This window comes from Phoca vitulina, unplaced genomic scaffold (assembly GCF_004348235.1).
Source record: "Phoca vitulina isolate PV1807 unplaced genomic scaffold, GSC_HSeal_1.0 scaffold16, whole genome shotgun sequence".
NCBI classification, from domain to species: Eukaryota; Metazoa; Chordata; class Mammalia; order Carnivora; family Phocidae; genus Phoca; species Phoca vitulina.
In genome coordinates, this window is record NW_022589719.1 from 28845314 (window position 1) to 28869832 (window position 24519).

Consider the following 24519-nt stretch of genomic DNA (forward strand, 5'->3'; position numbering starts at 1 on the left):
GTCTGCCTTCAGCTCAGGTCATGATCTCAAGGTCCTGGGATCAAGTCCCACATTGAGCTCCCTGTTCAGCAGGGGAGTCTGCTTCTCCCTCTTCCTCTCCCTCTGCCCCTGCTCACGTGCTCTCTCACTCACTCTCTCTCGCAAATAAAAATAAATAAAATCTTTAAAAACAGAACAAACAAAAAACCACACCGAATTCTGGGCACCCAGCATTGGAAGGGCCTCTGTGGATAATCGGCTCTGCCCTTGGGTGTGGACTGCTGGATACCCTGACTCCCCATCAGAGCAGCTAGACACGTTGGGGCTGGGTCTGGGGGCGGGAATGGACAGGCGCCAGCCATGCAGATGAAAGGCGGGGGCCCTTGTCCCCTCTAAAGTAACAGACCCAAGGAGTTGGGAGATGCAGAGCCTCACGTGCCCCTTAAATTTCCCCCAAGTACAGAAAGTGCTGGGTATCTGAAATCCTTTCGAAGGGGAAGCAAGTCTGTCCTACAGGTCTGCTCCGGTGAGTTGGCTCAGAGGCCCAGCACCCTGCTGCAGTGTCCCGGGGCTCTTAGTTTGAGCCATTGGACACCTGAGCCACAGAGCGGCCCCCAGTTTGGGCTCCCACCTCTGAAGCCCGCTGGGCATGCTGGTGTTCAGTCTGCCAGAAGCTGGGAGCATGGCCAACCGTAGGCCATCTTAGGCCAGCAGGGTCCCCCCAGGGGACCCCGGCCAGGCCCAGGCCTGTTCTCTCCTAGACACCCTGCTGGAGAGCCCTCTGGTGGGATCCTGGGAACATCTGGTTCCCCTCGCATCTGGTCCCGCCCCCTGACCTCACACATACCAACTCTGTCCCCTTGCAGGCATCGCTTGGAGGAGGGTCAGGCCACCAGCTGGTCGCGCCGGCTCAAGGTGTTCCTGTGCTGCACTCGGACGAAGGACTCCCAGTCAGTAAGTACCGGGACGTCGCTTCCCTCCGGCGCACACCCGGCCGCCAGCCACTGAGGGGCCGCCACTCCTCGGCACGGCCGATGGGGCAGGGCTGCCAGAAGGGCGCTGGGTTTTGAGCAGGAGCAAGGTGAGGACCTGCTATCCACTGACCGACCGACTCCCTCCGGCAGGTGAGATGGCCGATCCCTGGCTTTGTCGAGGGGACGGAAAGGTTTCAAGACCTTTCATCCACCCCCTTGGAACTTAGAGTAGTTTAGGAGAGGAGACACTAAAAAATCAGGGTGACCTGAAAGCACAGAAAAGCGGCGTGTCACCAGCTGCAAAGGCCTCTGGAAGATCCATCGCAGCTGTCAGGTGCCGAGCCCAGACGCGCGCAGCCAGCCTCCGGGCCTGGTGCTCGGAAGAGCAGCCTGAGGGGCCCGGTGCTGCCGAAGCAAGGCCGGCTCAGTGGAGGGCAGCCCCTGGGGGGGAGGCAGGGCCCCTGGGGTCCTCGAGACAGACCCCCCATGCCAGCAGGGCCCTTAGAGACCATCTAGTGTCCCCCCACCCCCCGCCCCTCGTTTTTCAGATCAGACAGCTGAGGCCCAGAGAGGTGGTGTGACTTGCTCAGCGTCCCACAGCTAGTTAGTGGCAGAACCAGTGAGGTCAGGAGACCACTCCTCCCTGAGCCAGACAGCAAGTGCCCTCCATGGAAGCCACCGGAAGCCTGAGTGGCTCCTTCCCTCCAGCAGCCCATGGTGAGCTGTAGAGTGAGTAATCAGGTATAAGAAAGCCCCCCTCTCCCCGGAGGTTCCCTGGTGGGCGGGGATCACCCCCATGGGCCTCTCTGGGGGGTCGAGGGGGACGCACCCAGCCCTCCTGGGCACATGGCAGAGTTGGGGCTGATGTTAGGGCGCTGCGGGGAGGGGTGGCCCAGGATCTGCGTCCCGTCAAACACTGGGGATCAGGTCCAGCCCAGAGCACGTTTTGATCCCTCTGTGCTGTGGTGGCTTCAAATCTGAATTGAGTGTCAACGTGAAGAAGCAGGGCATTCGTGTACAGGTTCGTATTTCTAGATCTGGCAGTGTGGGCCCCTCGCAGGGCAGTCAGCCGGAGCCGAGTAGTAGCTAGCGTCGTTTGGCCTCATAGGCCTTTGAGTTTGCAACCCCCGATTTTTGTTCTCTTACAAATGCCGGGCACTCAAGGGTGAAACCCAGCGAGAACCACTTGCCATGAGTTTGCTCCCATCACAGCACCCCCCAACAGGTTAGGGAAGAGGTTCCCGACTCCCACGTGGACTGAGGCGGGGAGGATGCCGAGCGCAGGGACGGGCGGGGCTGCCTTTGGCTGTGCACCTCCTGCCTCCTGCCCTGGGTTCGGGCTGGCCCGAGGACCAGGCTTGCGGGGAAGCCAGAGGGGCCACCGGCCCAGCGTCCGCACCCTTATCCAGGCACATCGTGAGGGTCCCTGAGCCGGCAGCTGTGGGCAGGTGGGGGAGGGGGCCTGCCACCCCCCCACCCCCCCTGGAGGCTCGGCCCTTAGGAGGCCTTTCCAGGTCACAGCTGCTGGGAGGTGGGAAGCAACTCAGTGTGGGGAGGCAGCAGTCAGGAGCTCAGTTTGGGCTTCTCTGCTAGAGAGAAAGGCGGAGGAGAAACAAGCCGGGCTGAGCAGGCCTTGATTCCTAGTGGCTGGGGAAAGAACGGGAAATGGCTCACGTTGGCATCTGTGCGTGGTAGGCAGTGACGGTGAGTGCCGTAGGAGCTCCGAGGACAGAAGAGGGCCGGGAGGTGGAGGCCGGACAAGGTTCGGTGGCTGTCGCAGACAGCTCTGGCCACGTCTGCGAGGTTCCAGAGCCCAGACTAGGGCCCTCGGGGTCACGGCTGCAGAGGGCCAGGCGGGGGTGGGCGAGCTGGCCCTGGGCCTGGAGCAGGGCCCCAGCCCCGGGGGATTCACGCCTGGTCTCTCACCCTCTCTCCCGCTCCCCTGCCCCGCCTCCCGCCCACCCCCGGACCTCACAGGACGCCTACTCAGAAATCGCCTACCTCTTTGCCGAGTTTTTCCGAGACCTCGACATCGTGCCGTCCGACATCATTGCTGGCCTGGTACTGCTCCGGCAGCGGCAGCGGGCCAAGCGCAACGCCGTGCTGGACGAGGTGGGCACCACCCTCCTCCGGGCCTCCCCCCGCTGCCCTGCTCCCGGGGTCCCTCCGGTCACCCCCTGGTGCCAGCTCCCCTCCTGGCTCTGGCTTGAGTGACGTCCCTCTGCTGGGCCAGCCGCTTCTAACCACGTGGCCCTCGTGAATAATGATGCTCAGCGCCTCGGCCCTTCGCACTTGCCTCCATCCCACCCCCCCCAACACCCCGATCCCAGCTGGGACCTCCCAGCATCCCCTACAAAGCGCGTTACCCTCAGCCTGGGCAGGAATGTCCCTGGGGCAGCGGGGGGGTGTTTGATGCTTTTGGTGGGAAGGGAGCAGTGGACATGTGAGGAGACCTCAGATTTGGGGAAACTGGCTGGGTCGTGGAAGAGCTAGAAACCACACCCTCGTTTGGGCGTTCAGGCCCTTGGGAAGCAGGCAGAGTCAGAGCCTAGGGGGCTGGACCCCCTTTCTCAGCCATGCCCCCCAGATCTGGGACAGCCACCTTCACACCCCGGTTTTGCAGGCGAACAATGACATTTTGACCTTCCTGTCTGGGATGCCAGTGACCAGAAACACCAAGTATCTCGACCTCAAGAACTCGGTGAGTCAGACCCTCTGCCCCAGGTCCCTCGCCCTCTGCTGGGGCGGCCTGAGCGGGCCACCTGCCCACTGCCCCGACGGCATGGGCAGCACCTCCTCCTCTGTGGGTCCCCCTGCAGCTCTCCACGTAGCCTCCCTCCTCAGTTCACACCCCCCTCCTCCTGAGGACTGCCCCCATCACGCTGGTCCCATGGTCAAAACCCTGGAATCGGCTTCACCACACTCAGAATGTTCGGTCCTGGCCTCTTGAGATCCTAAAGTGCTTCCCAGGCGTGCGTGGCTTACACGGCTGCTACTCTGTTCTCCTAAGAGGCAGCACGACGTACCGTACTGCTTACGGAACCTCTTCTAGGCCTCTGTACTAGAACCCCAGTGTTTCACAGGTAAAGGTGGGGCCGGTCCTGTGGCCAGGGGAGCCCCTGCACCACCACAAGGGCCCTGGGCTGCCCGGGCCGACACTGCAGCTGGCGGCCTCAGGAGCAAACTGATTTGGGGGTGCTTCAGCTCTGCCACTGTCGCTGTGACCTTGAGCAAGTCCTCCGTCCCCTCTGAGCCCGTTCCTGAGTGGGTAATGATGCTGGGCATACCTTCCCCCCAGAGCTCTAGTGGGGAGGAAATGAGCCATTCTGAGTCCAGTTCCGCAGTCGGGACCGACTCGAAAGGATTCCTCCCTTGTATCTAGATCCCCTAGAAAAGCCTCCAGTCCCCGTCTGTCCCCACTGCCCAAAGTAGCTGCGTGTATCCCCTCTGAAAATGGCCCGCCCGCAGCAGGTGCCCCGCCTGGCCTCGCTTACCCGGGTCGCCCCGGGCTCTCTCGCCATGTGAGGGGGGGGCAGAGGCAGGCCGCAGAGCCTTGAGGTGCTGGGGTCCCTGCCTGCCACTTGGTAGAGCCTGCCAGCGCCCCGCCCTCCAGCCAGAGCCGAGCTCCGACACACGGAGAGGATAATTACCTTCTCCAGCTCATTCCTAAAGAGCAGACAGAGCTGGCCCGGGGATGGTTCCACCCCTCTGGGCTCTTATTAAGGTGCTACCTATTTCACTTCAGAAGATGACTAATCACCCTCTTTAACTTTTACAAGGTGACTAATTCCCCCTAAGTGCAGGAGCCCTCTGGCGCCTGGCACTCCCGGGACACTGGAAGCCGCTTTGCTGGGACACCTGTGTCTCCTGTCTCCTTCCAGCCCATTGGGCTGATAATAACAATAGCCACCGGCCTCAGACGCTGGGTTTCAAACTGGCGCCTTTCTCTGCAGAGATCCCAATCTGCTCCAGACATCCATGGGGAGCCTGTGACTTGCCCAGTCAAACTGGAGTCTCCCCATATTTGCAGACAAAGAACTTGCGGGCTGAGAGAGTGTTGCTGATTTGTCAGGTCACCCAGTGTCTACAGGGCCAGCCCTACTGCTCAAGGCCCGGACACCCCCAGCTGGAGGGCAGGGCCCAGGGCCTCTGAGGATTAAACTTCCCTTCCCAGGCCTGATTGCTGAGGCGGGTGATGGCCACTCACGCCTCCCCCTCACTTCCCTTCTCTGGAAAACAGGCAAGGAAATCGATCCAGTGCTCCGAGTGGTTTTCTGTCCCCAAATCATTAATTCGGAGGTTGGAGCATCAGGACAGGCCCCAGGAGGCTTCGTGCCCTGGTTGCATGGAGATAATTAGGGAAATGGAATTATCATCTGGAGGAGCGGTCCTTCCTCCAAGGCGGGAGCACGGTGGGCTTGCAGTCCCTGGGGAGGCCAGGAGGGCCGCTCCCTCCTCCATCCAGGGGAGCCCTTGGGCCTAGAGGCTATAGGCTGGAAGGGTGAGAGGTGACCACCTCCCCCTGCTTTCTTCCAGCAAGAGATGCTCCGCTACAAAGAGGTCTGTTACTACATGCTCTTCGCCCTGGCCGCCTATGGGTGGCCCATGTACCTGATGCGGAAGCCAGCCTGTGGCCTCTGCCGCCTGGCGCGGTCCTGCTCGTGAGTACCCCTGTCCCGTCCTTCCGGCCGGCCGGCGTGTGCGGGCGAGCAGCGGTCCTGAGGCTGGGCCAGCCTGGGGGAGGCTCTCCCCCGCCTCCGTGGTCTGTGGCCTGCGTGGCTTCTCTTCCACACCGCCTCTGGGCTTCGGCCTCTCTAGGTCTGCATTATCCTTAGGCGGGGAAGAGCATGGGCTCTGGAATCACACAGTATTTGGTTTGAATCCAGATGTTGTTGCTGGCAGCCATGGGCGAGTCGGCCTACCTCCGCAAGGCTCAGTTTCCTTATCTGTAAAGTGGGGATGGCCATACGTACCTCCTGGAGTTGGTTTGAGAGGATCGAATGAGGGTTGCCCAGCATCGGACCCTGCTGGCTCCCTTCTCCTCCCGCCCCTCTCTGCCTCGCTCCCCTCTGCCTACGTCTTTCTTCTCCTGCTCCTGTCCTGTGCTCTGCCTTTCTGAAAGAAGGGACTTTCCTAGTAGAGGCCCAGTCCATGGAGGCCTCTGGAAGGGCGTCAAGAAGGCCCTTTAGTGAAAGACTTTGACCCTCTTCACAGGGATTGGGCAAGCACCTGCCCCAGACCTGCTCACAAGCCACCCCTGGGCACCAGTGGACTCTGCTTTCCCAACTGGGCCAGAGAAGGGCACAGCTCCAGGAGGGGCCCTTCCCCGTTGGTGTCTGCACCCTCAGCCTGGCCCAGACAGAAGGAGGACAGGTCCCTGGCTCCCTCGTCTGGAAAGGCTGACCTTCTGTCTGTGACACCCCTGCCCTTGGGGTAGCCACACCCCTCCTGCGCTGCCCTTCCTTTCTGCAGAAGGCTGGGTGGCCCTTGGGACCCTGTTCTCCCATCCCCAGTGACTCACCGAGTGAGTGGACCCGGCACCCCATGCCCCCTCCCACAGCTGGCGTTCCTTCCAGCGTCCTTGGCAGTCCCTGCCACTGCTGAGAAACTTCTCCAAATGAGCACCAGACCAGGAGCCTCGAGCCCTGGGCTCTGACAGGCTCTGCTCCATTACTCATTGGCAGGGTGGGGACATCGCCACCTGGTGCCTGTCCCGCCTGCCCATGGGGTATTTGAGAAGCCAGGGAGTCGCTGGCAGGCTGGGCCCTCGGGGGGATGTGCAGACAGGAGGGATGCTTTGTCAGCTTCTCGGGGCTGCGAGGAGAAAGCCCAGGTGTCTGTCCCTGAAGGCCACACTGTGGTGTCCACATGCCGGCTGAGGCTGCAGAGAGGAGGCAGCTCCCTGGGAACAGGAGTCTGGCCCCCAGACCCGGGCCGGCCCCCACTTGGCCTTGCAGTCGGGGGAGGGCTCCCCCCATGTGCCTTGAGGTGGTCGCCCACCGCAGGCCCCGTGGCTTCCCAGACTCGGCTGGACCCTGAAGTAGGTAACAGTCCCTTAGGCGCTGCTTGGGTGAGGACAAAGCTCTCGGCATCCCCGAAATTCAGGACTCTTCACAAAATCTCAGCTGTCCTCTCCAGACAGGGAGCCCCAGGGGCCTGGTGTTCTGGCTCACGGCTCCAGGGCCCCATCTGTTGGCTGCTGGCTCCCTCTGGCGGCCTGAGGAGCCGCTGCACCCCGAGCAGCGTGCCCCCCTCAGACGCTCAGCTGTTCATTTGGGAGCCGCCTCTGTGTGTCTGGTGCTGGGCACGTGCTGCACACGGGGCCGAGCAGCCCCGGCCCTGGGGAGCCGTTGCGGGGGAGAGACGCAGACAGCACACAGACAAGGACGCGGAGCCTCTAGGACCAGAGGCACGCTTGGGAGAGAAATAAAGGGGGGTGATGTCCGGCCGGGGAACACTGGCAGGGGGCTGGCTGGGCTAGAGGGGCTGTCCAAGGTGGACCTCACCATGACAGACATTCGAGCAGAGGCCCGAAGGAAGTGAGGAGTCCGGCTGGGCAGCCTGGCCAGTGCATCCGAGGGTGGGCAGGAGGGCCAGCAGGGCCCGAGGGAGGTCGGAGGCCGCGAGCCAGGGAACCGGGCCAGATGGGGCAGCGCCGGTGACCCTCGCAAGGACTCTGGCTCTTACACTGGACGGGAAGGGCATCGCTGTCGGGTTTCGAGTGAAGCGACATGGCTCGACTTAGGTCTTAGGGGGTCTCTCTGGCTGCCAATGGAGAACGTCGAGGGCAAGAGTAGACGAGGGAGGCCCGTCAGGAGGCCACCGTGACGCTCCGAGGCAGAGGTGATGGTGGAAGGGGTGGGCGCGAGGGAAAGTGGTTGGAGTCCGTTCCGAAGTTGGAGGCAGGGTGAGCCGATGTGCCGAGCGACCGATGGGCTGTGGGACATGAGGTGGGGAGGGGACGTGAAGCCAGCTCCAAGGACGGCCCTGGGCAATGAGCAGGGGGACTCAGGGAGCACACGGGGGCGGGCCGGCGGGGCCTGGGGCCTGAGGAGGTGGGAGGGGGGCATCTGGGGGCCCGGAGCAGGTCAGGCGGCTTGGTAGCTCAGAGGCCGGAGACGGGTGAGGAGCTAGGGAGAAGAGAAGGGCGCAGCTATGGCAGAGGACGGGCCCAGGGAGGCCGCCGGTGAGGGGGGAGCGATGGAGGGGTGAGGCGGGGAGAGCGGTGCGGGGAGAGGGAGAGGCCCACCGGGTCCCCTGCCGCCAGGAGGCCGAGTAGGGCGAGGACTGTGGGACCTCTGGGTGGGGGCTCCAGAGAGGCTGGCACGGACAGGTGCTCTGGGGTCTCTGAGCCCCTGACGCCCCCTCCAGGTGCTGCCTGTGCCCCGCGCGGCCCCGCTTTGCCCCAGGAGTCACCATCGAGGAGGACAACTGCTGTGGCTGCAATGCCATCGCCATCCGGCGCCACTTCCTGGACGAGAACATGACCGCGGTGGACATCGTGTACACCTCCTGCCATGACGCGGTGAGGGGCCACGCTGGCCCGTGTGAGCGCCCCCCAGCCCCCAGCCTTTGTCCTCGGTGGGCCGCGGGACCCGTCCCCTCCCCCCAGCCGGGCCTGCACCCCCCTGGGGCTAGGGAGTGGTCCCCGACCCTGCACCGTGGGGGAGGGGGCGGGGGACTCAACAGCGAGGCCCTGGGGAGGGGACAGCGGTCCCTGCAGACTCCGCAGGCAGGACAGCAGCTCTCAGGTGGCCTGAGCTGGAGGGGAGCCTACAGGGAGCCCCGGCAGCCTTGCGGGGACCCAGGGAGCTGGTTCCTTGGCCAGGAGACCTGTGTAGGTCACTCCCCGAGTCTGGCCCCGTCCCAGGGCCACTTGGCTCATGAGCCCCCCTTATCCTAGGTCTACGAGACCCCCTTCTATGTGGCAGTGGACCACGACAAGAAGAAGGTGGTGATCAGTATCCGGGGAACCCTTTCCCCCAAGGTATGCCGCGTGTGGCTCCCAGCCCACCCCTCACGGCCCCTGAGGGGTGCCCGCCTCCCCCTTCCTGTCCTCACCCCAGCCCTCACCTGTCCTCTCTCTCCACAAGGATGCCCTGACAGACCTGACCGGTGACGCCGAGCGCCTCCCCGTGGAGGGGCACCACGGCACCTGGCTGGGGCACAAGGTACTGCTCCTTCCCGGCCCCCGAGGCCCCTTGCCTCCTCTCCTCCCTTGCCAGCACACACACCTGTCCTGCTGTCGGGGTGGGGGGTCCTCCCTGCTTGCTGGGCCCCCAGGGAGAGATGGGTCAGAGGAGCATGGATTCATCTAGAAGATCCACTGTGGCCCACCCATCGGGACCCCCACAGTCCTGCCTGGCCCAGATCCTGCCCCAGAAGAGCCTGAAGAGGCAGCTGGGAAGAGACTGGTTTCCGTGAGACACACAACTCTTCTGAGCCTCAGTTTTGTCATCTGTGAAATGGAAATGATGTGAGAAAGTGTCCACCAGCCCCCACAGCCAGGTTGTTAGGAGGGCCAAAGGGGAAATGGTTGGGACAGGATTGGTGAGATTCCAGTCATGGTTTTGCTGGTCTCTGAAAGACCTCCCTCCCGGGGCGCCTAGGCTACAGCCGGTTAAGCGTCCGATTCTTTTGGGTTTTTTTAAATATTTTTTGTTTCTCTTTTTTAAAGATTTTATTTATTTCAGAGAGAGAGAGAGCACGCACATGAGCAGGGGGAGGGGCAGAGGGAGAGGGAGAAGCAGACTCCCCACTGAGTAGGGAGCCCGATGCGGGGCTCGATCCCAGGACCCCGGGATCATGACCTGAGCCAGGGGCAGACGCTTAACTGACTGAGCCACCCAGGTGCCCCCAAGCGTCTGATCCTTAGTTTCAGCTTGGTCGTGATCCTTAGTTTCAGCTTGGTCGTGAGACCAAGTCCTGTGTCCAGCTCCACACTCAGCACAGAGTCTGCTTAAGACTCTCTCTCCCTTTCCTTCTGCCCCTGCTCCCTGCGTGCTCTCTCTCTCTCTCAAAATAAATAATCTTTAAAAGAAAAAAAAAATGATAAAAGACCTCCCTCCCCGTGACACCCACCTCTGTCCCTCCTTGCCCAGGGAATGGTCCTCTCTGCTGAGTACATCAAGAAGAAGCTGGAGCAGGAGATGGTCCTGTCCCAGGCCTTTGGGCGAGACCTGGTGAGGCATTTTCCCTGGCACTGAGCCCTGGCCATGCCGGCTCTGCCTCCCCCAAAACAGCCCTGGGGGCAGGGTGCGTGCATGGTGGAGCCCCCCCCCCCACCACACAAGCCAGGCTCCTACACTCCCCTTTGATGCCTGACTCGCAGTCCCCTCCTCACTTGCTCAGTCCCTCCCCCACCTCTGACCCCTTCCTCTCTCGTACCAGCATTTCTTGGGCCTCCCTGCCCAGCGCCCCCAGTTATGAGCACCTGCTCCATGCCAGGCACTGGGGGCACGAAGATGGTTCTGGTCAGGGGCTTCAAAATACAGAGCAGGCCACAAAGAAAAATAATTACAGAGCCCATGGGAAGGGTGTTGCTCTGGTTGGGGCAATCTGGATCCTACCCAGCCCCTGCTCCCCGGGCAGGCAGCCCCCAAGGTGCTCCAACCACCCTTCCCAAAGCCAAGCAGTCCCTGGCCTCAGGAGACCCCAGTCTAGTAGCTGGGGCACAGAAACAGGGGCAGCTGAACCAATGATTATTCTAGAAGATAGTCTCCGTAGAATGTACACTATTACAGTAGAGTATAATCACCATATAGAAAGGTCTTCCATGCGTATAGATACAGCGTCTAGGAGGGAGTAAGCCTCTCCCGGAAAATCAGGAGGGGCTTCTCCAAGGAGGTACTCTGAACAAGGTTTTGAAAGGTGAGTAGGAGTTTATTAGGAGAGTCTCCCCAGGAAGTTGCTCTGTGCGAGTCTAGCTTGGCTCTTCCGCTGCCCCAGTGACCACGCAGCACAGACCCCGTGTCAGGACTCGGGGAAGACCCCTCTGCCTGCCCGGTATCAGCTATAGTCCAGACAATCCGTGGGGCAGGGCTCTCAGACTTCTCCTGGTTTTCAGGGCCGAGGAACGAAACACTACGGCCTGATTGTGGTGGGCCACTCCCTGGGTGCAGGCACCGCGGCCATCCTCTCCTTCCTGCTGCGCCCCCAGTACCCCACCCTCAAGTGCTTTGCCTACTCCCCACCAGGAGGCCTGCTGAGGTGAGCAGCCCGGGCCTGAGCTGCCTGGGGTTGATGGGGGCTAAAGGCCTGGGAGCTGGCCTGGGCAGGCTGCCTTCTGGTCACATGGGGGCCTGGGAATGGCCTGGTAAGTGGAGGGAGGGGTGCTCTGTCAAATGCCAGGCAGACCCCAGGATCTGCGCCCCGCAAAGCCTCACGGGCAGGAAAGGTGCGACCAGGAGCAGGCAGCCCAGCCTGGCACCTGTGAGCTCCCCAGAGGGCCTTGAACCAAAACACGAACCCCAGGAATGCTGGAGCAGGGCCCCCTCACCACCCCTGCCTTAGCAACCCCTGGCTTCCTTTGCAGCGAGGACGCCATGGAGTACTCCAAGGAATTTGTGACGGCCGTGGTTCTGGGCAAAGATCTTGTCCCCAGGCGAGTTGCAAGTCACAAGTCGCTCCCTCTCACCACCATCCTGGCCAGCCATTCCTGCCTCCTTGGGGCCTCTCCCTCAGATTCCCATCTCCCCAGGGAATCCCAGAGCCCCCAGAGTCCCCAGAGCGAGAGGACAGGTGGCCCCACCCTGCCTGAGCTGCGGACTCACCCCTGCCCACCCATCCCACTCCATGATACCGACGGCGTGGTCTTCTCCTTTCTGTGGCTGCCGTGGGCCTGCCCCTCTGCCCCCACACGCCACACCCCTCCCAGTCCCTGGCCCGGCCAGGCTGACACCCGGCTTGCTTCCTTCCCCAGAATCGGCCTCTCCCAGCTGGAAGGCTTCCGCAGACAGCTCCTAGACGTCCTACAGCGAAGCACCAAGCCCAAAGTGAGTCCCCCGCCCCTCAACCCACTTGGGCATGCTGGGCTTGCACAAAGCACAAGAGAGCCCAGCCATGTGAGGCCAGGCTCGATGTGGCTGATGTCACGGGAACCCCGGGCCATCAAACTCTCAGTACCTCCACACTCATCTTGTCTCCCCTATGGCCTGTCCTTGTACAGAGGGGGAAACCGAGGCCCAGAGTGGGTAAGGGACTTGCTTTTGCTCACACAAGCTGTCAGGACTGGGACCAAGGGCTCCTGAGTGCCAGCCCTGTCACCCAGAGCTGCCTAAAGTCAGGAAAAAGCAGGCCCAAGGCTCAAACTCGAAGTGCTTCGAGTTCGTGACAGGAAGGCCTCTGCCGAGCCCGCTGCGGTTCCCCAGACTCCATGAGTCCTGATGCCACCGCCGGAGGGGGTCTGGGTGCAGTTTGTTCTGATGCTCCGCTGGGGCTAAGGAGAGGCTCAGCCCTGCCTCATCCCTTATCAGGTCTCCGAGCACGCGGGGGGCTCTTCCTGTGCCGAGCTGGCCTCAGCGTGCCAGGCGGGCGTGGGTGCCGTGGCCAGGTACCCCGAGGCAGGCAGGAAGGGGCCAACCTGGACCAGCATGTCTTCTCTGACCCCCGGCCCCACCCCACTCATCATCTCCGCCCAGTTTGGACTGTTCCCAGCCTTGGTGCCCATGACCTTCTGGCAGGCAGGGCCCTGGGCCAGGCACCAGGTGGCAGGGGTGGGCAGGGCAGCAAAGCCTTAGGGGGCCATGTCTGCCTGCAGGAGCCCCGTTCTGGGAGGCAGAACTGCTCCTATCAGACCCAGGCCTGCGCGCTCGTCAGGCCCGGGAGGTGGGTGGCTGGGGGCCAACCCAGACGTGGCCAGGCCTCGTAGACGCAGCTGGACTGAACTTCGGGGTCTGCTCTGTCTCTGATGTGGGACATGACCCAGAACAAGTCCCTTCCTTTGCTGGGCTGTTTCCCCATCCTCTAGATAAGGAGTTGACTGGTCTTCCAGCCCCTTTTTAGCCCTGAAATTCAGCACTGTCATGTCATCTGTCCTTGGCATCTTTTTGGCCATTGTGGCCACCATATGCCTCAGCCACTGCTTCTTCAGGTGGGCACTATTTTTCCCTCTGCCCCATGGCCATCCCAGCTCCCACCTGTCACCCCTGAGCCCCCTTCTGAGGCCTCTCCTGCCGCTGCCCACCAGCCAGCCCTGGTCAGCTCTGTCCCCATCTCCCCCCCCCGACCCTGCACAGTGGCGAATTATCGTGGGGGCCACCAAATGTATCCCCAAGTCGGAGCTGCCTGAGGAGGTCGAGGTGGCCACCCTCGCCAACACACGGCTCTGGACCCACCCCAGTGACCTGACCATCGCCCTGTCTGCCAGCACCCCTCTCTACCCACCCGGCCGCATCATCCACGTGGTCCACAACCACCCAGCAGAGCAGTGCTGGTAGGTGCCGCCTGCGGCCCTGGGTCAGCTGGGAGGCAGCAGTGGCCAGGGGCGTGGGGGACGGGGCTGGCCTTGCTTAGCCGCCCCCTGGGACTGTGGGCAGAGGCGGGGAGAGGATTGCCCAGGACACTCATGGCAGGGTTGCCCTATCCTCGGGTCGTGGAAGTAGAACAAAAGACCAGAGCAGGACCCCAGGCTCCTCTCTGGACAGTCCCAGCCTTTGTTCCCAGTGCCAGGCCTTCCCTGGTGTCCCCCAGGGTAGCTCTGCCCACTTACGGTGCATTTAAAAGTGGATGCCCTGGGGGGTCACCCTGAGGCCCTGGCCAGCTCCCACCTCAGTTGTGTGGCATCCTCTCTGGAATTAGTGGGCAGCAGTTGTGAGCAGGGGTGGGGCGGGGCTGGGAGAGATGAGTGGGCCCGCAGTACATAGACTTCTCCCACTTCGGGCTCTTTCAGAGGGTGGGGCCTGAACCCTCTGTCCCAGTGACAAAAGGCTTGTGAGCCGGGCCTTGCCCAGGCCACGAGCAGGTAGTAGGCTATGTAGGGACTGTGGCTTAGGCCCATTTGGCATCAACGTTCCTGGCCGGGGGAGGGGGAGGGTAAGGGCTTCGGGTGAGGCCGGAGCAGGGAGCCCAGGGCCCTGGGGGCCGGAGCCAGGCTGCCACCCACCCTCAGCTTCCCTCCGGCCCCTATGCCCCCCCAGCTGCTGTGAGCAGGAGGAGCCCACGTACTTTGCCATCTGGGGCGACAACAAGGCCTTCAACGAAGTGATCATCTCGCCGGCCATGCTGCATGAGCACCTCCCCTACGTGGTCATGGAGGGGCTCAACAAGGTGAGCCCCCGGGGCAGCCTGGGCAGTGACGCCTCATCAGAGCCCTGCAGTGCCCTGTTGGCCGGGTCTCCGTCCCCGTAGGACAGGCAAGGGTGCGGACGCTCAGAGAAGTGAGCCAGAACTCGCCTTTTGGTCCCCACACCTCTGCTGTCCACATCGCTATGTGGGCCCCATGGCGGGGAGGGGTCTGGGAGTCTCCCAGGGACCTGGCCCGTGACAGATGCACAGCCGAGCAGGGGCACCCTCAGCCATCACCTGGCCACGGAAAGGCTGACCATAGGGAAGGAGAACACCAGCTTGGTCCATCTGCAGGGCAAGGCATGATTGCAGGGCCAGTCCCAGGCCGTCCTGGTGGAGCAGGGACCTGGGCTGGAGGTGGGGGGCAGGAGTGGGGCCCGGCCGACCCCATGAGGCTCTGGCCTGAGAGGCTTGGCCTGCTGCCCCGCCCCCACATGTGATTGTCACCCCTCCACCACCGCCACCAGCTTGCCCGACCTGTCCCCAGGTGCTGGAGAACTACAACAAGGGGAAGACGGCCCTGCTCTCTGCTGCTAAGGTCATGGTGAGCCCCACTGAGGTGGACCTGACTCCCGAGCTCATCTTCCAACAGCAGCCGCTGCCAACGGGGCCACCCGTGCCCGCTGGCCTTGCCCTGGAGCTGCCCGCCGCGGACCACCGAAATAGCGTCAGGTGAGTCCTGCCCGCGCAGCCCCATCCCGCCGCGGGGAGGGGGAAGGGGGTGCGAGCGGCACCACAGGTGCGTTCCGAGCATGAATGCCTGTGCGCGTGCGTATCCCGTGCACGCGCTGGGCCTCCGGGTGTTCACGAAGCTCTGCACAGCGGCGCAGAGGGCTTGAACTTGCCCCTGTGCCCAGGATCTCCTGGCCTGCTCCCCGGGCCCCCTAGCCTGCCATCACCGAAGCCCACGTGGCATGGTGGTCACGTAGGGATGCACGGACCCGGGGCCACAAGCACATAGATTCACTCAGAGCCGTTTAGCCCACACAGATGGGTACCGTGCGCTTACATACATGCACACAAGTGTACTCGTGGTGCCGCTTACACGCGCATGCACGTACGTGCTCACAAGCAGTAGCTCTGGGTGCACGGAGAGCCCCACACAGACATACTCACGTACAGGATGGACAAGACAGAGGCCGAGCCACACGCACAGAAGGGCTGCAAGAATGGGCCCCCATGCACGTGAGTGTATGAATGCACGTGTGCCCAGACACACGGACGCGTGCAGACACCTGGTGTGCACGCTGCACACGTCACAGGGCCTCGCGTGCCTGCCCCCGGTCCCGCATACACTCAGTATTCACACACACTCTTACAGGGGTTGGCTCTGAAAGGGTGGCTCCTTTGGTGGCGGGGGGAATCTTCCTGCCTCTCTGGGACCCTTCTGGGGCAGGTCACAGATTTGGCCAGGAGGCTGCTCCGAAGGGTGGTCGCCACTTCCAGGCCCTTGGTGGGGACACCTGGACACCTCTCCCCACCATTTGTGCATTTCCCGTGGCCGCTGCATTGACCACGTCTGCTCGGAGGAGCTGCTGGGCCCCCTCTCCCCCCCACCCCCGCCTCTCTCCTGTCCGTCCAGCAGAGGGTCTAACCCATGGCAGAGAGGGGAGGAACCCCAGTGTGTGATCCCGGCCGCCGCCGCCCCCCATGCAGAAGGGGCACTGGCCCTGAGGGTGCGAGAGAACCAGTGGGGGCAGCTCTGGGCAGTGCTCTCTCCCTTTCTCCCTCCCCCTCCCCGCTCTCCCCTCCCACCCTTGCCTCATGAGTGACTGGGGCAGCGCTCTGGGCACCCCAGGGCTCCCAGCAGGGCCTTAGGCCTTCAGTGCCCCCACCCACAGCATCAGCCCCTTTTGTCTTCTGTCTTGGGTTCTTGTGAGTTGTTTTTTCAAATAAGCCTCCCTGCCCCACACTGTTGAGCAACCGCTAAATTAACTCTTCCCTCCTCCCTTCCCCAAGTTCCCTGCAGCCCAGGAGGGGGAGTCCCCCCCACCCCGGTGTCCCTGCCCCTCCTGAGTCTCGCGCCCCCCTGCCCTGCCCTCTGTAGGAGCAAGTGCCAGTCTGAGATGAGCCTGGAGGGCTTTTCGGAGGGGCGGCTGCTGACGCCAGCGGCGGCGGCCCGCCCGGACCCCGTGGAGCTGCTGCTGCTGTCCACCCAGGAGCGGTTGGCGGCCGAGCTGCAGGCCCGGCGGGCGCCCCTGGCCACCATGGAGAGCCTGTCCGACACTGAGTCCCTGTACAGCTTCGACTCCCGCCGCTCGTCGGGCTTCCGCAGCATCCGCGGCTCGCCCAGCCTCCACGCCGTGCTGGAGCGGGACGAGGGCCACCTCTTCTACATCGACCCCGCCATCCCCGAGGAGAACCCGTCCCTGAGCTCGCGCACCGAGCTGCTGGGGGCCGACAGCCTGTCCAAGCACTCCCAGGACACGCAGCCCCTGGAGGCGGCCCTGGGCAGCGGGGGTGTCACCCCCGAGCGGCCCCCCAGTGCGGCGGCCACCGAGGACGAGGAGGAGGGTGGCGGCGGAGGCGGGGCGGCCCCCGGGGGGGAGCTGGCCCTGCACAACGGGCGCCTGGGGGACTCGCCCAGCCCTCAGGTGCTGGAGTTCGCAGAGTTCATCGACAGCCTCTTCAACCTCGACAGTAAGAGCAGCTCCTTCCAGGACCTCTACTGCATGGTGGTGCCCGAGAGCCCCACCAGCGACTATGCCGAGGGCCCCAAGTCCCCCAGCCAGCAAGAGATCCTGCTCCGCGCCCAGTTTGAGCCCAACCTGGTGCCCAAGCCCCCGAGGCTCTTCGCCGGCTCAGCGGACCCCTCCTCGGGCATCTCGCTCTCGCCCTCCTTCCCGCTCAGCTCCTCGGGCGAGCTCATGGACCTGACACCCACGGGTCTCAGCAGCCAGGAGTGCCTGGCAGTGGACAAGATCCGGACTTCTACCCCCACCGGCCACGGGGCCAGCCCCACCAAGCAGGACGACCTGGTCATCTCGGCGCGCTAGCACCCCAGGAGTGACTGCCGGCTGAGGCCCGGGCGGGGGGGGGGAGGGGGGAGCAGGTGGCCCCTCGGGCTCCTGGTGGCTGCCCCCAGGGCCAGGCCGCTTTGAGGAGAGCCCCCCCCAGGGGCCAGTTTAGCCTCAGGCATGGGGCACTGCTGCTGAGCTGGGGGTCCGCAGCCCTACCTCAGCTTAGGGCCACCGGGCGGGCCGGGATCCAGGTCCTCTAGATGGGGGAGGAGTGTGGAGCAGGGAGGAGCCTGGGGCAGCCTGTCAGGTGGGCAGGGCAGCACTCCGCCTTCTCAGCCTCACTGTGCTCCACAGGACGGGCCGTGGGCCTGGCGACTCCCCATCACTGCCCTCCGGCTGCTCTCCCGGGGCCGAGATGGAGAGCAGCTCTCTCCCTACATACTCACATCTGTGGTCCAGGCTGGCATCTGCCCTGGCCACCCCCCAGATCTGGTGCCTGCTGGCCAGCCCCCTGGGGTGACCCCACACCAAGATGGCCCGCAGTGCTGTGTATGTTTACAGATGCTGCTGGGCTGGGCTCAGGATGTTTCCTGGGCTTGCAAGCACCCGCACACACACCCTGCCCTATCATGGGTTCCGAGCAGGGAGGGGAGGGGGCCCATCTCCACAGAGCCCAAGGCAGCCACGGGGCCTGGAGGGGGCCTGGAGGGGCCTGGAGGAGAGTGGGGTCGAGACTACCCCTTCTCTGCTTGGTGCCCCTCATGATGATCCCTCTGGCAACCGGTCCGAGGCACCTTGGCCTGCCCCATCTGCCCATTACTTCCCGGCTTGCCTTCTACCCCCAGGGATCCTGGCCACTCAAAGGGCAGAAGTCACAGGTGTGACCACCCCTGGCTGCAGGGTCAGTGCCCTGGGAAGAAGGAGGACACCCAAATCCCCCTTCCTTTGAGGGCCCCATGTAACCCCTTTATATCACCTCGCCCCCACGCCTAGGCAGCCTCAGGCCCTGGGATCTGAAACCAAACACGCCTCCGCTCCTCTCAGCTCCCCCTCCTCACTGGCCTGAGCTCTGTCCTAGCAGCAGGGCTTTCTTCCTCCCACCCCCCATCCTCAATGTCCTGTTGGCAGTTAGTGGAGCCAGGAGTGGTGTATTGTGGGACCTGGCTACAAGGGGAGCAGGAGGGCCAGGGGCTCTGGGGCCTTCCCCGTTTAGCTGGAGGCCTCCAGAGCCCACGCTTGAGGGGTTCCTTCCCTGCTGGGTTGGGGAAGCAAGGGGGAGTCGGAGAACGCCCCCTCCGCCCCCGCCCCGGGGAAGCTGGCTGGGGAAGGTTGTGCATGCTGGCGTGGGGCGAGTCTGTGCATGTGCATGAGTGTGTGCCGCTCCTGAGGAAGGGGCTGCTGGGGCTCGCACCCCACCCGACCTGCCCTGCCTGCTTGCTGCCCCTCCCAGCCCGCCGAGAAACTAGACTAGGATGGGGGCCTGTGCAGCGGGGGCGCATAGGACGAGCTCAGTTTCAGATGTCGCCATCCCCCGTGTCCTTCCTGTTGCTCTGACCCCGGGTCTGGAAAACTGGTGTGTGCCCAGGCGCTGATCGCCCGCTTGTGCCTTCGTCTTGGAGGCAGACCCCCCCATGCTGGCCCTTCCACGGCCTCTCCGGGCCTGCTAGACTCCCCTGACCAAGAAATCCCCCGCCAATCTCATGATCACTGGTATCTGGGGCCTGTGTCCTGACCTCCGGCCCACGCAGGGACTGGCCCGGATGCTGCTCTGGGACCCCTGCCCACCCTGACAGATGGAGACAGAGAGCGGGGAGCTGGGCCTCCCTCCCTCTCTGACACCCACCCCCCCCAACAAGACTCCAGGATGCCCCTGCTGAGGGGCCCACTGCTGGCAGAGCCTGGGCCCAGCAGAAGCAAGATGGAATCAGCGGCTCTTAGAGTTTAAAAAAAACAAATCGTAAATCAGAGTAAAGTTCCAACAAGCACCTCAGCCAATTGCTGGGCGAGACTTGGTGTCTGGCCTTTTAATTCTTCCTCTGCCAGGGTGGGCCCTGGGACCTCTAAGGGGGCGTGGTACCCACCCATGCCCAGGACTGAGCCATCAGGGACAGACTCCCCACCCCCAAGGCTGCAGCTGCGCAGGGTTACAGACTTGGGGCTGGGGCAGGCTCGGACTCAGCCCTGGATGCCCCAGGGTCAGCCCGCCCCAAATCCGCCCCTGCCCCCCATATCCCTGAAGGAATGGGCCTGCTGCGCATCTCTCCCTTCCTCCCCACACCACACTTTGGGGGGTCTGAGCCACCCCCCTCAGCCCAGCTAGGCTCAGACCCACCCCCACTCGCTCCCCCAGACCGCAGCACAAACTCTCCCAGCCGTGAGCTGGCCTGTTCCCCCAGGGGCCCGGGTGACCCCCATATGCAATCGGTAGCGAGCAGCTGGGCCCCAGAGACACTCATGCACTGTCCGTGCCATTCGCCCACGACTTTTTGTACTTACTGTATGAAAGATCCAAACTAATATTGCTGTAAAAAGGAGAGACAAATTAATATAGCTTATTCTATAAATATATCTGTATATAAAGGTTTCTGTATATTGTATAGAGCTGTGTATAAACTGGATGTAGAAGCACACTGCCTTGAGTGACCTCTCTTCCCAGCAGGGGGTGATGGGCTGGGGGGCCCCCCGCGGCTGAGGTCAGTGCGGGGGGTCCTCTGAGCCTGGCTCGTGCTGCTGTCGATGCCCTGATCTAGGACCACACTTAAAGAGTCACAGTGAGGGACCAGAAGACCCTCAGAGCCCCACACGAATGGGGGCAGTCCCTTGTTGAGCCCTGCCCCTGTGAAAGAGGTACGGGGTTGGGGGGGGGTGGAATCCACGTTCATGACCTCCTCAGGGCCTTGAAAGACGGGACTTGTCAGCCGCTTTTCTCCTCCCTGAAGGGTCTGGGGCGCAGAGAGGGTAAGTAAGCTGCCCAAGACCACAGAGCCAGCATGTGGGGTACCAGGCTGGTCTGACAGTTCCCACTCCTTCCCAATACCCAATACTGAGAACTAGAGCAGAGGGGGAAGGACTCCACTAAAACCCTCCAGCAGGGTAGCACTGAAATGTGAGGGCCACTGGAAACCTTTGCTGAGTGCTTCTTTAGGAGGGTGCAGAATAGCTGGCCAGGCCCAGCCAGGCCACCCCAGGGTCCCCAGCGCATGCAGGCTCCAGGACCGTGAGGCCTGGGAGGCGGCTGGCTGCAGGCCTTGGGTGAGCCAGCAGTTTGTTGGGCCTCCTGGAGCCCCAGGCCCGGCCTGCCCCCTCCCCGCGCAGCAGGTGGCGCTGTTCCTCCAGCCAGTCCCAGGGTGCCTGCAGAGTGGGCCCAGGCACTGAGCCAGCCAAGCTTTGACCTGACCTTGACCTTCCCCTTCCCCACACTGCCCACCCTCTCACCACCCCCAAGTCCGGAGGGACCCTACTTGGAGTCTGGGGGAAGGTGACAGACCAGTGCCTGGCTTCACCCCCAGCCTCTTTGAACAGAAGAGGCTCCATGAGGGCAAAGACCTGCTTAAGGTGACTCAGGCTGTGGGGACAGATGTAAGAACAGAATCCGGGCCTCCTAGCTGAGGACTCTGGCCTCCACCCTCATTTTATGGTTTTCCGAGGTTCTTCCTCAGAAACTCAGTCTCACTGAGTTTGCAAACTGTCCTGTCCGATTAGTGGAGCAGAAGCAGAAGAAACCTGGGGCCAGAGAGGCGCTGTGACTTGCCCAAGGTCACACAGTCAGACTGTGTGGGGAAGGGCTCTCACGAGGGGCAGTTCCGGGAAGGGCTGGAGCAGCGCTGTGCCTCCCATCCCCACGCAGGCCCTGTGGACGGCCCTGTCCACCTCAGCTGGGAGGGAGGTGGGAGGGAGGTCGTTCTGCAGGGCTCCCCCTGCCCCTCTCACCCCAGTCCGGGGAAGCCCGCACCCCCAGCCTCACTGACGCTGGGCTCCCACTCACCACCCCTTGGGCCTTCCTCCCTTCCTCTGCAAAGGGGGGCAGGTGCCAGGGCTGTATGAGCCCATGGGGGGTCGGCAGTCCCGCAGCAGGGAGGCCTGGCCCTCTGGCTAGCTGATGAGCCCCACCCTCTCCTGGCCTGGCCACCAGCCCGGTACTCTGTTCCTCCAGTCACCCTCAGTCCCTTCCTCCCTCTCCCCAGCGCTGCCTCCCGCTGGCCCTGCTGTCACTCACCGGCCAGAGCTGAGCACCAGGAACTGTCCTGGAATAGAAGAAAGCAGGATTTATCGATCACTTCCCTGACATTCTACCTGCTCAGAGAGGCGGGAATAATAGGCTGATTTACAGATGAGTCCTCCAAGGACCCGAGGGCAGGCCCTGGGGGATGGCTGAGATGACCACAGGAACAGCTGTGTCTGCAGGACCAGGAATGACATGTCGGTTGCTCACTCATTAGGGCTTGGTGGGGACGGGGCACAGATGGGGCCCCTCTCTGTGGATGGCTCCCTCATAGTCCTGGTTATGCAGGGTTCCCTTGGGCTCCCTCACCAGCCCTCGCTGTCATCGCCCTGTCCCAGACAGGCTTGGGCCCCAACTTCATTATGGGCTTTAGGGGTGGCAGCATCAGCTTCTGGCTGAGCCCCGGAGTCTGGGACGGTAGCCACTCCTCTCCTCCAGCCCACAGATGGGAAGCCCCGGGCCAGTTGCTCCTTTGCTCAGTGGCCTAGGGGAATCAGGGCAGATGGTAGGGCCAGAACCCCCTTAGCAGGCCAGCTCCCACAGGATGAACCGGAAGCCCCATCCCACCCCATCCAAGTTCAAGGCCACCCCCGAGGCTTAATGATCCAACTTGAGGAGTTGGGGTGTTGGGGACAAAATATGCACATCCCACTCCTTTGATGACCCATACAAGGACAATGCTTAGCTCATCACGATGGCCCTCAGACGGTGGACATTTCAGCACCATGTGGAATATGGTGGAAAGACCTGTGGGTAGGTGGAGGCTTAGGAAGGAGCTAGTTTTCCAGCTGGTCCCGGGCAACTCCTAAAATAAATTCATTTAAAAAAAAATCACATGGCGTAGGCGGGTGTCTACTTTGTCCGCCGGCCAGCCTGACCGGGTGGGGGAGGGGACAGAGCAGAGAATAACAATTGTCTTAAGGGAGGCTGCGGAGGGTGAAAAAAACCTCTGGGGTGTATCAGCTGGAAAAGAATAGGCGTCTCAGTGTGGCCCTCTCCCCCCTTCTCAGCCCGGCCCCTGCGGGGGGAGCACCGGCAGCACACACAGCTGGGGCCTCCAGCAAAATCCCATTCTATATATCTGGGAGCAACGGCTCGGAGAGCAGCCCCCGGAGGGACAGAACCTCATTGTGAGGCGCCCGCCGGCCTGGGCGCCCCCTCCCCCAGCCCCAGAACTGTCGTGGCATTGACCCTCCTCGGTGGGCCACCATGGGCCTGCTGACTGGGCCACATCTGGGGCTCAGGCACCGGCCGCCCCTCCCCCACAGCTGGCCGCTCAGGAAGGGGAGGGCTGCCTGGGTGGGAGCAGCCTCGCCGGCTCTCACCCCCAGGCCCACTGAGCAGCCCGGCTCGCCCCCCACGCTCCTCTGGGGGGCCACTGGTGGGCAGCGTGGCACGCTCTTGGCTGGCAGGGCTGCAATCTCGGTCGGCCGGTGGTCCTCCCGCCCCTCCGGGCCTCGCGGTCTCAGTCCCAGTTCCATCATCTGTCAAACAGTGGCCGGGTGGGATCAGTTTTCCAGCTCTGACTTGCTGTATCGGAGGATCCCAAGCGGCTGTGAGCAGCACCACTCTGTAGTGAGATGATTTGCTGGGTCCCAGATTCCAGAATGCTCTGCTTCCAAAGTTTCAGAGATCTAGGATTCTGCGGTGTGAAGATGCTATTGTCCATCCATTCCATGTCTATTTACTGAGAACGTACTGCGTCCCAGCTAGTGTTCTTGGTGTTGAAGCTGCGGCAATGACCAAGCCGGAAAAATCTCTTACCCTCACAGAGCTTCCAATCTAGAGCGAGAAGGATAATCACAAAGACTAAGTAAAAATCTTTTATGTGGTGAGAAAGAAGGGCAGGTAGGGGGACTTGCTTCAGGTAGGGTGGTTGGAGAGGTGATGAGTGAGAAGGAACCAGTCACGCGGGGGTCAAGCATTGTAGACAGATGGAACCGCATGTGGCAGACATGTGGCGCCTGGCATGTTTGAGGGAGGGCAAGGAGGCCTTGGGGGCTGTGACTTCGTGAGCAATGAAGAGAAAAGGAGGAGCTGAGGTCAGTGGTACGGGCAGGGGCAGATCACAGAAGGCCTCAGAAACCAGGACAAGAGGATTAGATATTGTTTTGAACACGATGGGAAACTACTGGTTTTCGAAAAGGAATGACATGATCTGATTGACATTTAAAAAGAGTGATTTGAGGGGCGCCTGGGTGGTTCAGCTGGTTAAGCATCTGCCTTCGGCTCAGGTCATGATCTCAGGGTCCTGGGATCGAGTCCCGCATCGGGCTCCCTGCTCAGCGGGGAGTCTGCTTCTCCCTTTCTCTCTGCCCCTCCCCTTCAGCTCGTGCTCTCTCTCTCTCAAATAAATAAAATCTTAAAAAAAAAAAAAAAAAGAGTGATTTGGGAGGTTCTAGAGGCCATCACTGAGGACAGACGCAGTGCCGTTGAGCAAAACAGAGACGAGGAGGCGCTGCCAAGATGGAGACAGAGGGACGGGGATGGTGGGTTTCTCCTGGGCACACTAGGACGGCAGGTAGAACCTGTGGGCCGCACACTACCACACAGGGAGACAGTAACCGAGAGGCTGCCTTTCCAGGTCAGCCGGGATCTGGCTCTGAATGTGGCTTGGACCCCAATTACCTTGAAAGCCTCAGACCTGGGCCGTCCAATACCGCAGCGGCACATGGCTATTTGCGCTTGAGCTACTGAAAATTAAATAAAATTGAAAAGTCAGTTCCTCAGCCTCACCGGCCACATTTCCGGTGCTCGATAGCCACGTGTGGCTAGTGGGCGCCCTACTGGATCTCCCAGTCACCCAGAGAACATTCTGGTCACCAGGGAAAGTTCTACGGGACAGCGCTCCCTCCGACAGGACTGCTCATCACTGAGCCTGAGCCCGGGTCCTCCTCTGCAAAATGCACACAGTAGTGTGTCCTCGGTGGGACACCTGCCGGGGTTAGATGAGGTAACACCGTAAAGTCCTCAGTGCGAGTGTCCCTTCACCAGGCGTGGGTGCTACTCTTGCTGAAGGTGGGGGGGCAGGGGAGGAAATGGGGGGTGTCTTCTGAGGTTTGGCCCGAGAAGCTAAGATTCAGAAGCCTGCTACCCTCTC

At 62.4% G+C, this 24519-nt stretch overlaps 1 protein-coding gene across 6 annotated transcripts in view; it reads left to right on the forward strand.

Moving 5' to 3' along the window:
- DAGLA (diacylglycerol lipase alpha) overlaps positions 1-19825 on the forward strand; it is a 62518-nt gene extending 42693 nt beyond the window's left edge. For all 6 annotated transcript variants that reach the window (XM_032414271.1, XM_032414269.1, XM_032414270.1 and 3 more), the window contains 15 exons: positions 846-933; positions 2931-3065; positions 3577-3654; positions 5490-5614; positions 8325-8478; positions 8857-8940; positions 9047-9124; positions 10055-10135; positions 11020-11162; positions 11488-11556; positions 11875-11947; positions 13190-13386; positions 14090-14219; positions 14725-14909; positions 16285-19825. In XM_032414271.1, coding sequence (XP_032270162.1) covers positions 846-933; positions 2931-3065; positions 3577-3654; positions 5490-5614; positions 8325-8478; positions 8857-8940; positions 9047-9124; positions 10055-10135; positions 11020-11162; positions 11488-11556; positions 11875-11947; positions 13190-13386; positions 14090-14219; positions 14725-14909; positions 16285-17233 — 2569 coding nt within the window. In that variant the 3' untranslated portion in view covers positions 17234-19825. The remainder of the gene's footprint in view (positions 1-845; positions 934-2930; positions 3066-3576; positions 3655-5489; positions 5615-8324; positions 8479-8856; positions 8941-9046; positions 9125-10054; positions 10136-11019; positions 11163-11487; positions 11557-11874; positions 11948-13189; positions 13387-14089; positions 14220-14724; positions 14910-16284) is intronic.
- The last annotated feature ends 4694 nt before the right edge of the window (positions 19826-24519 follow it).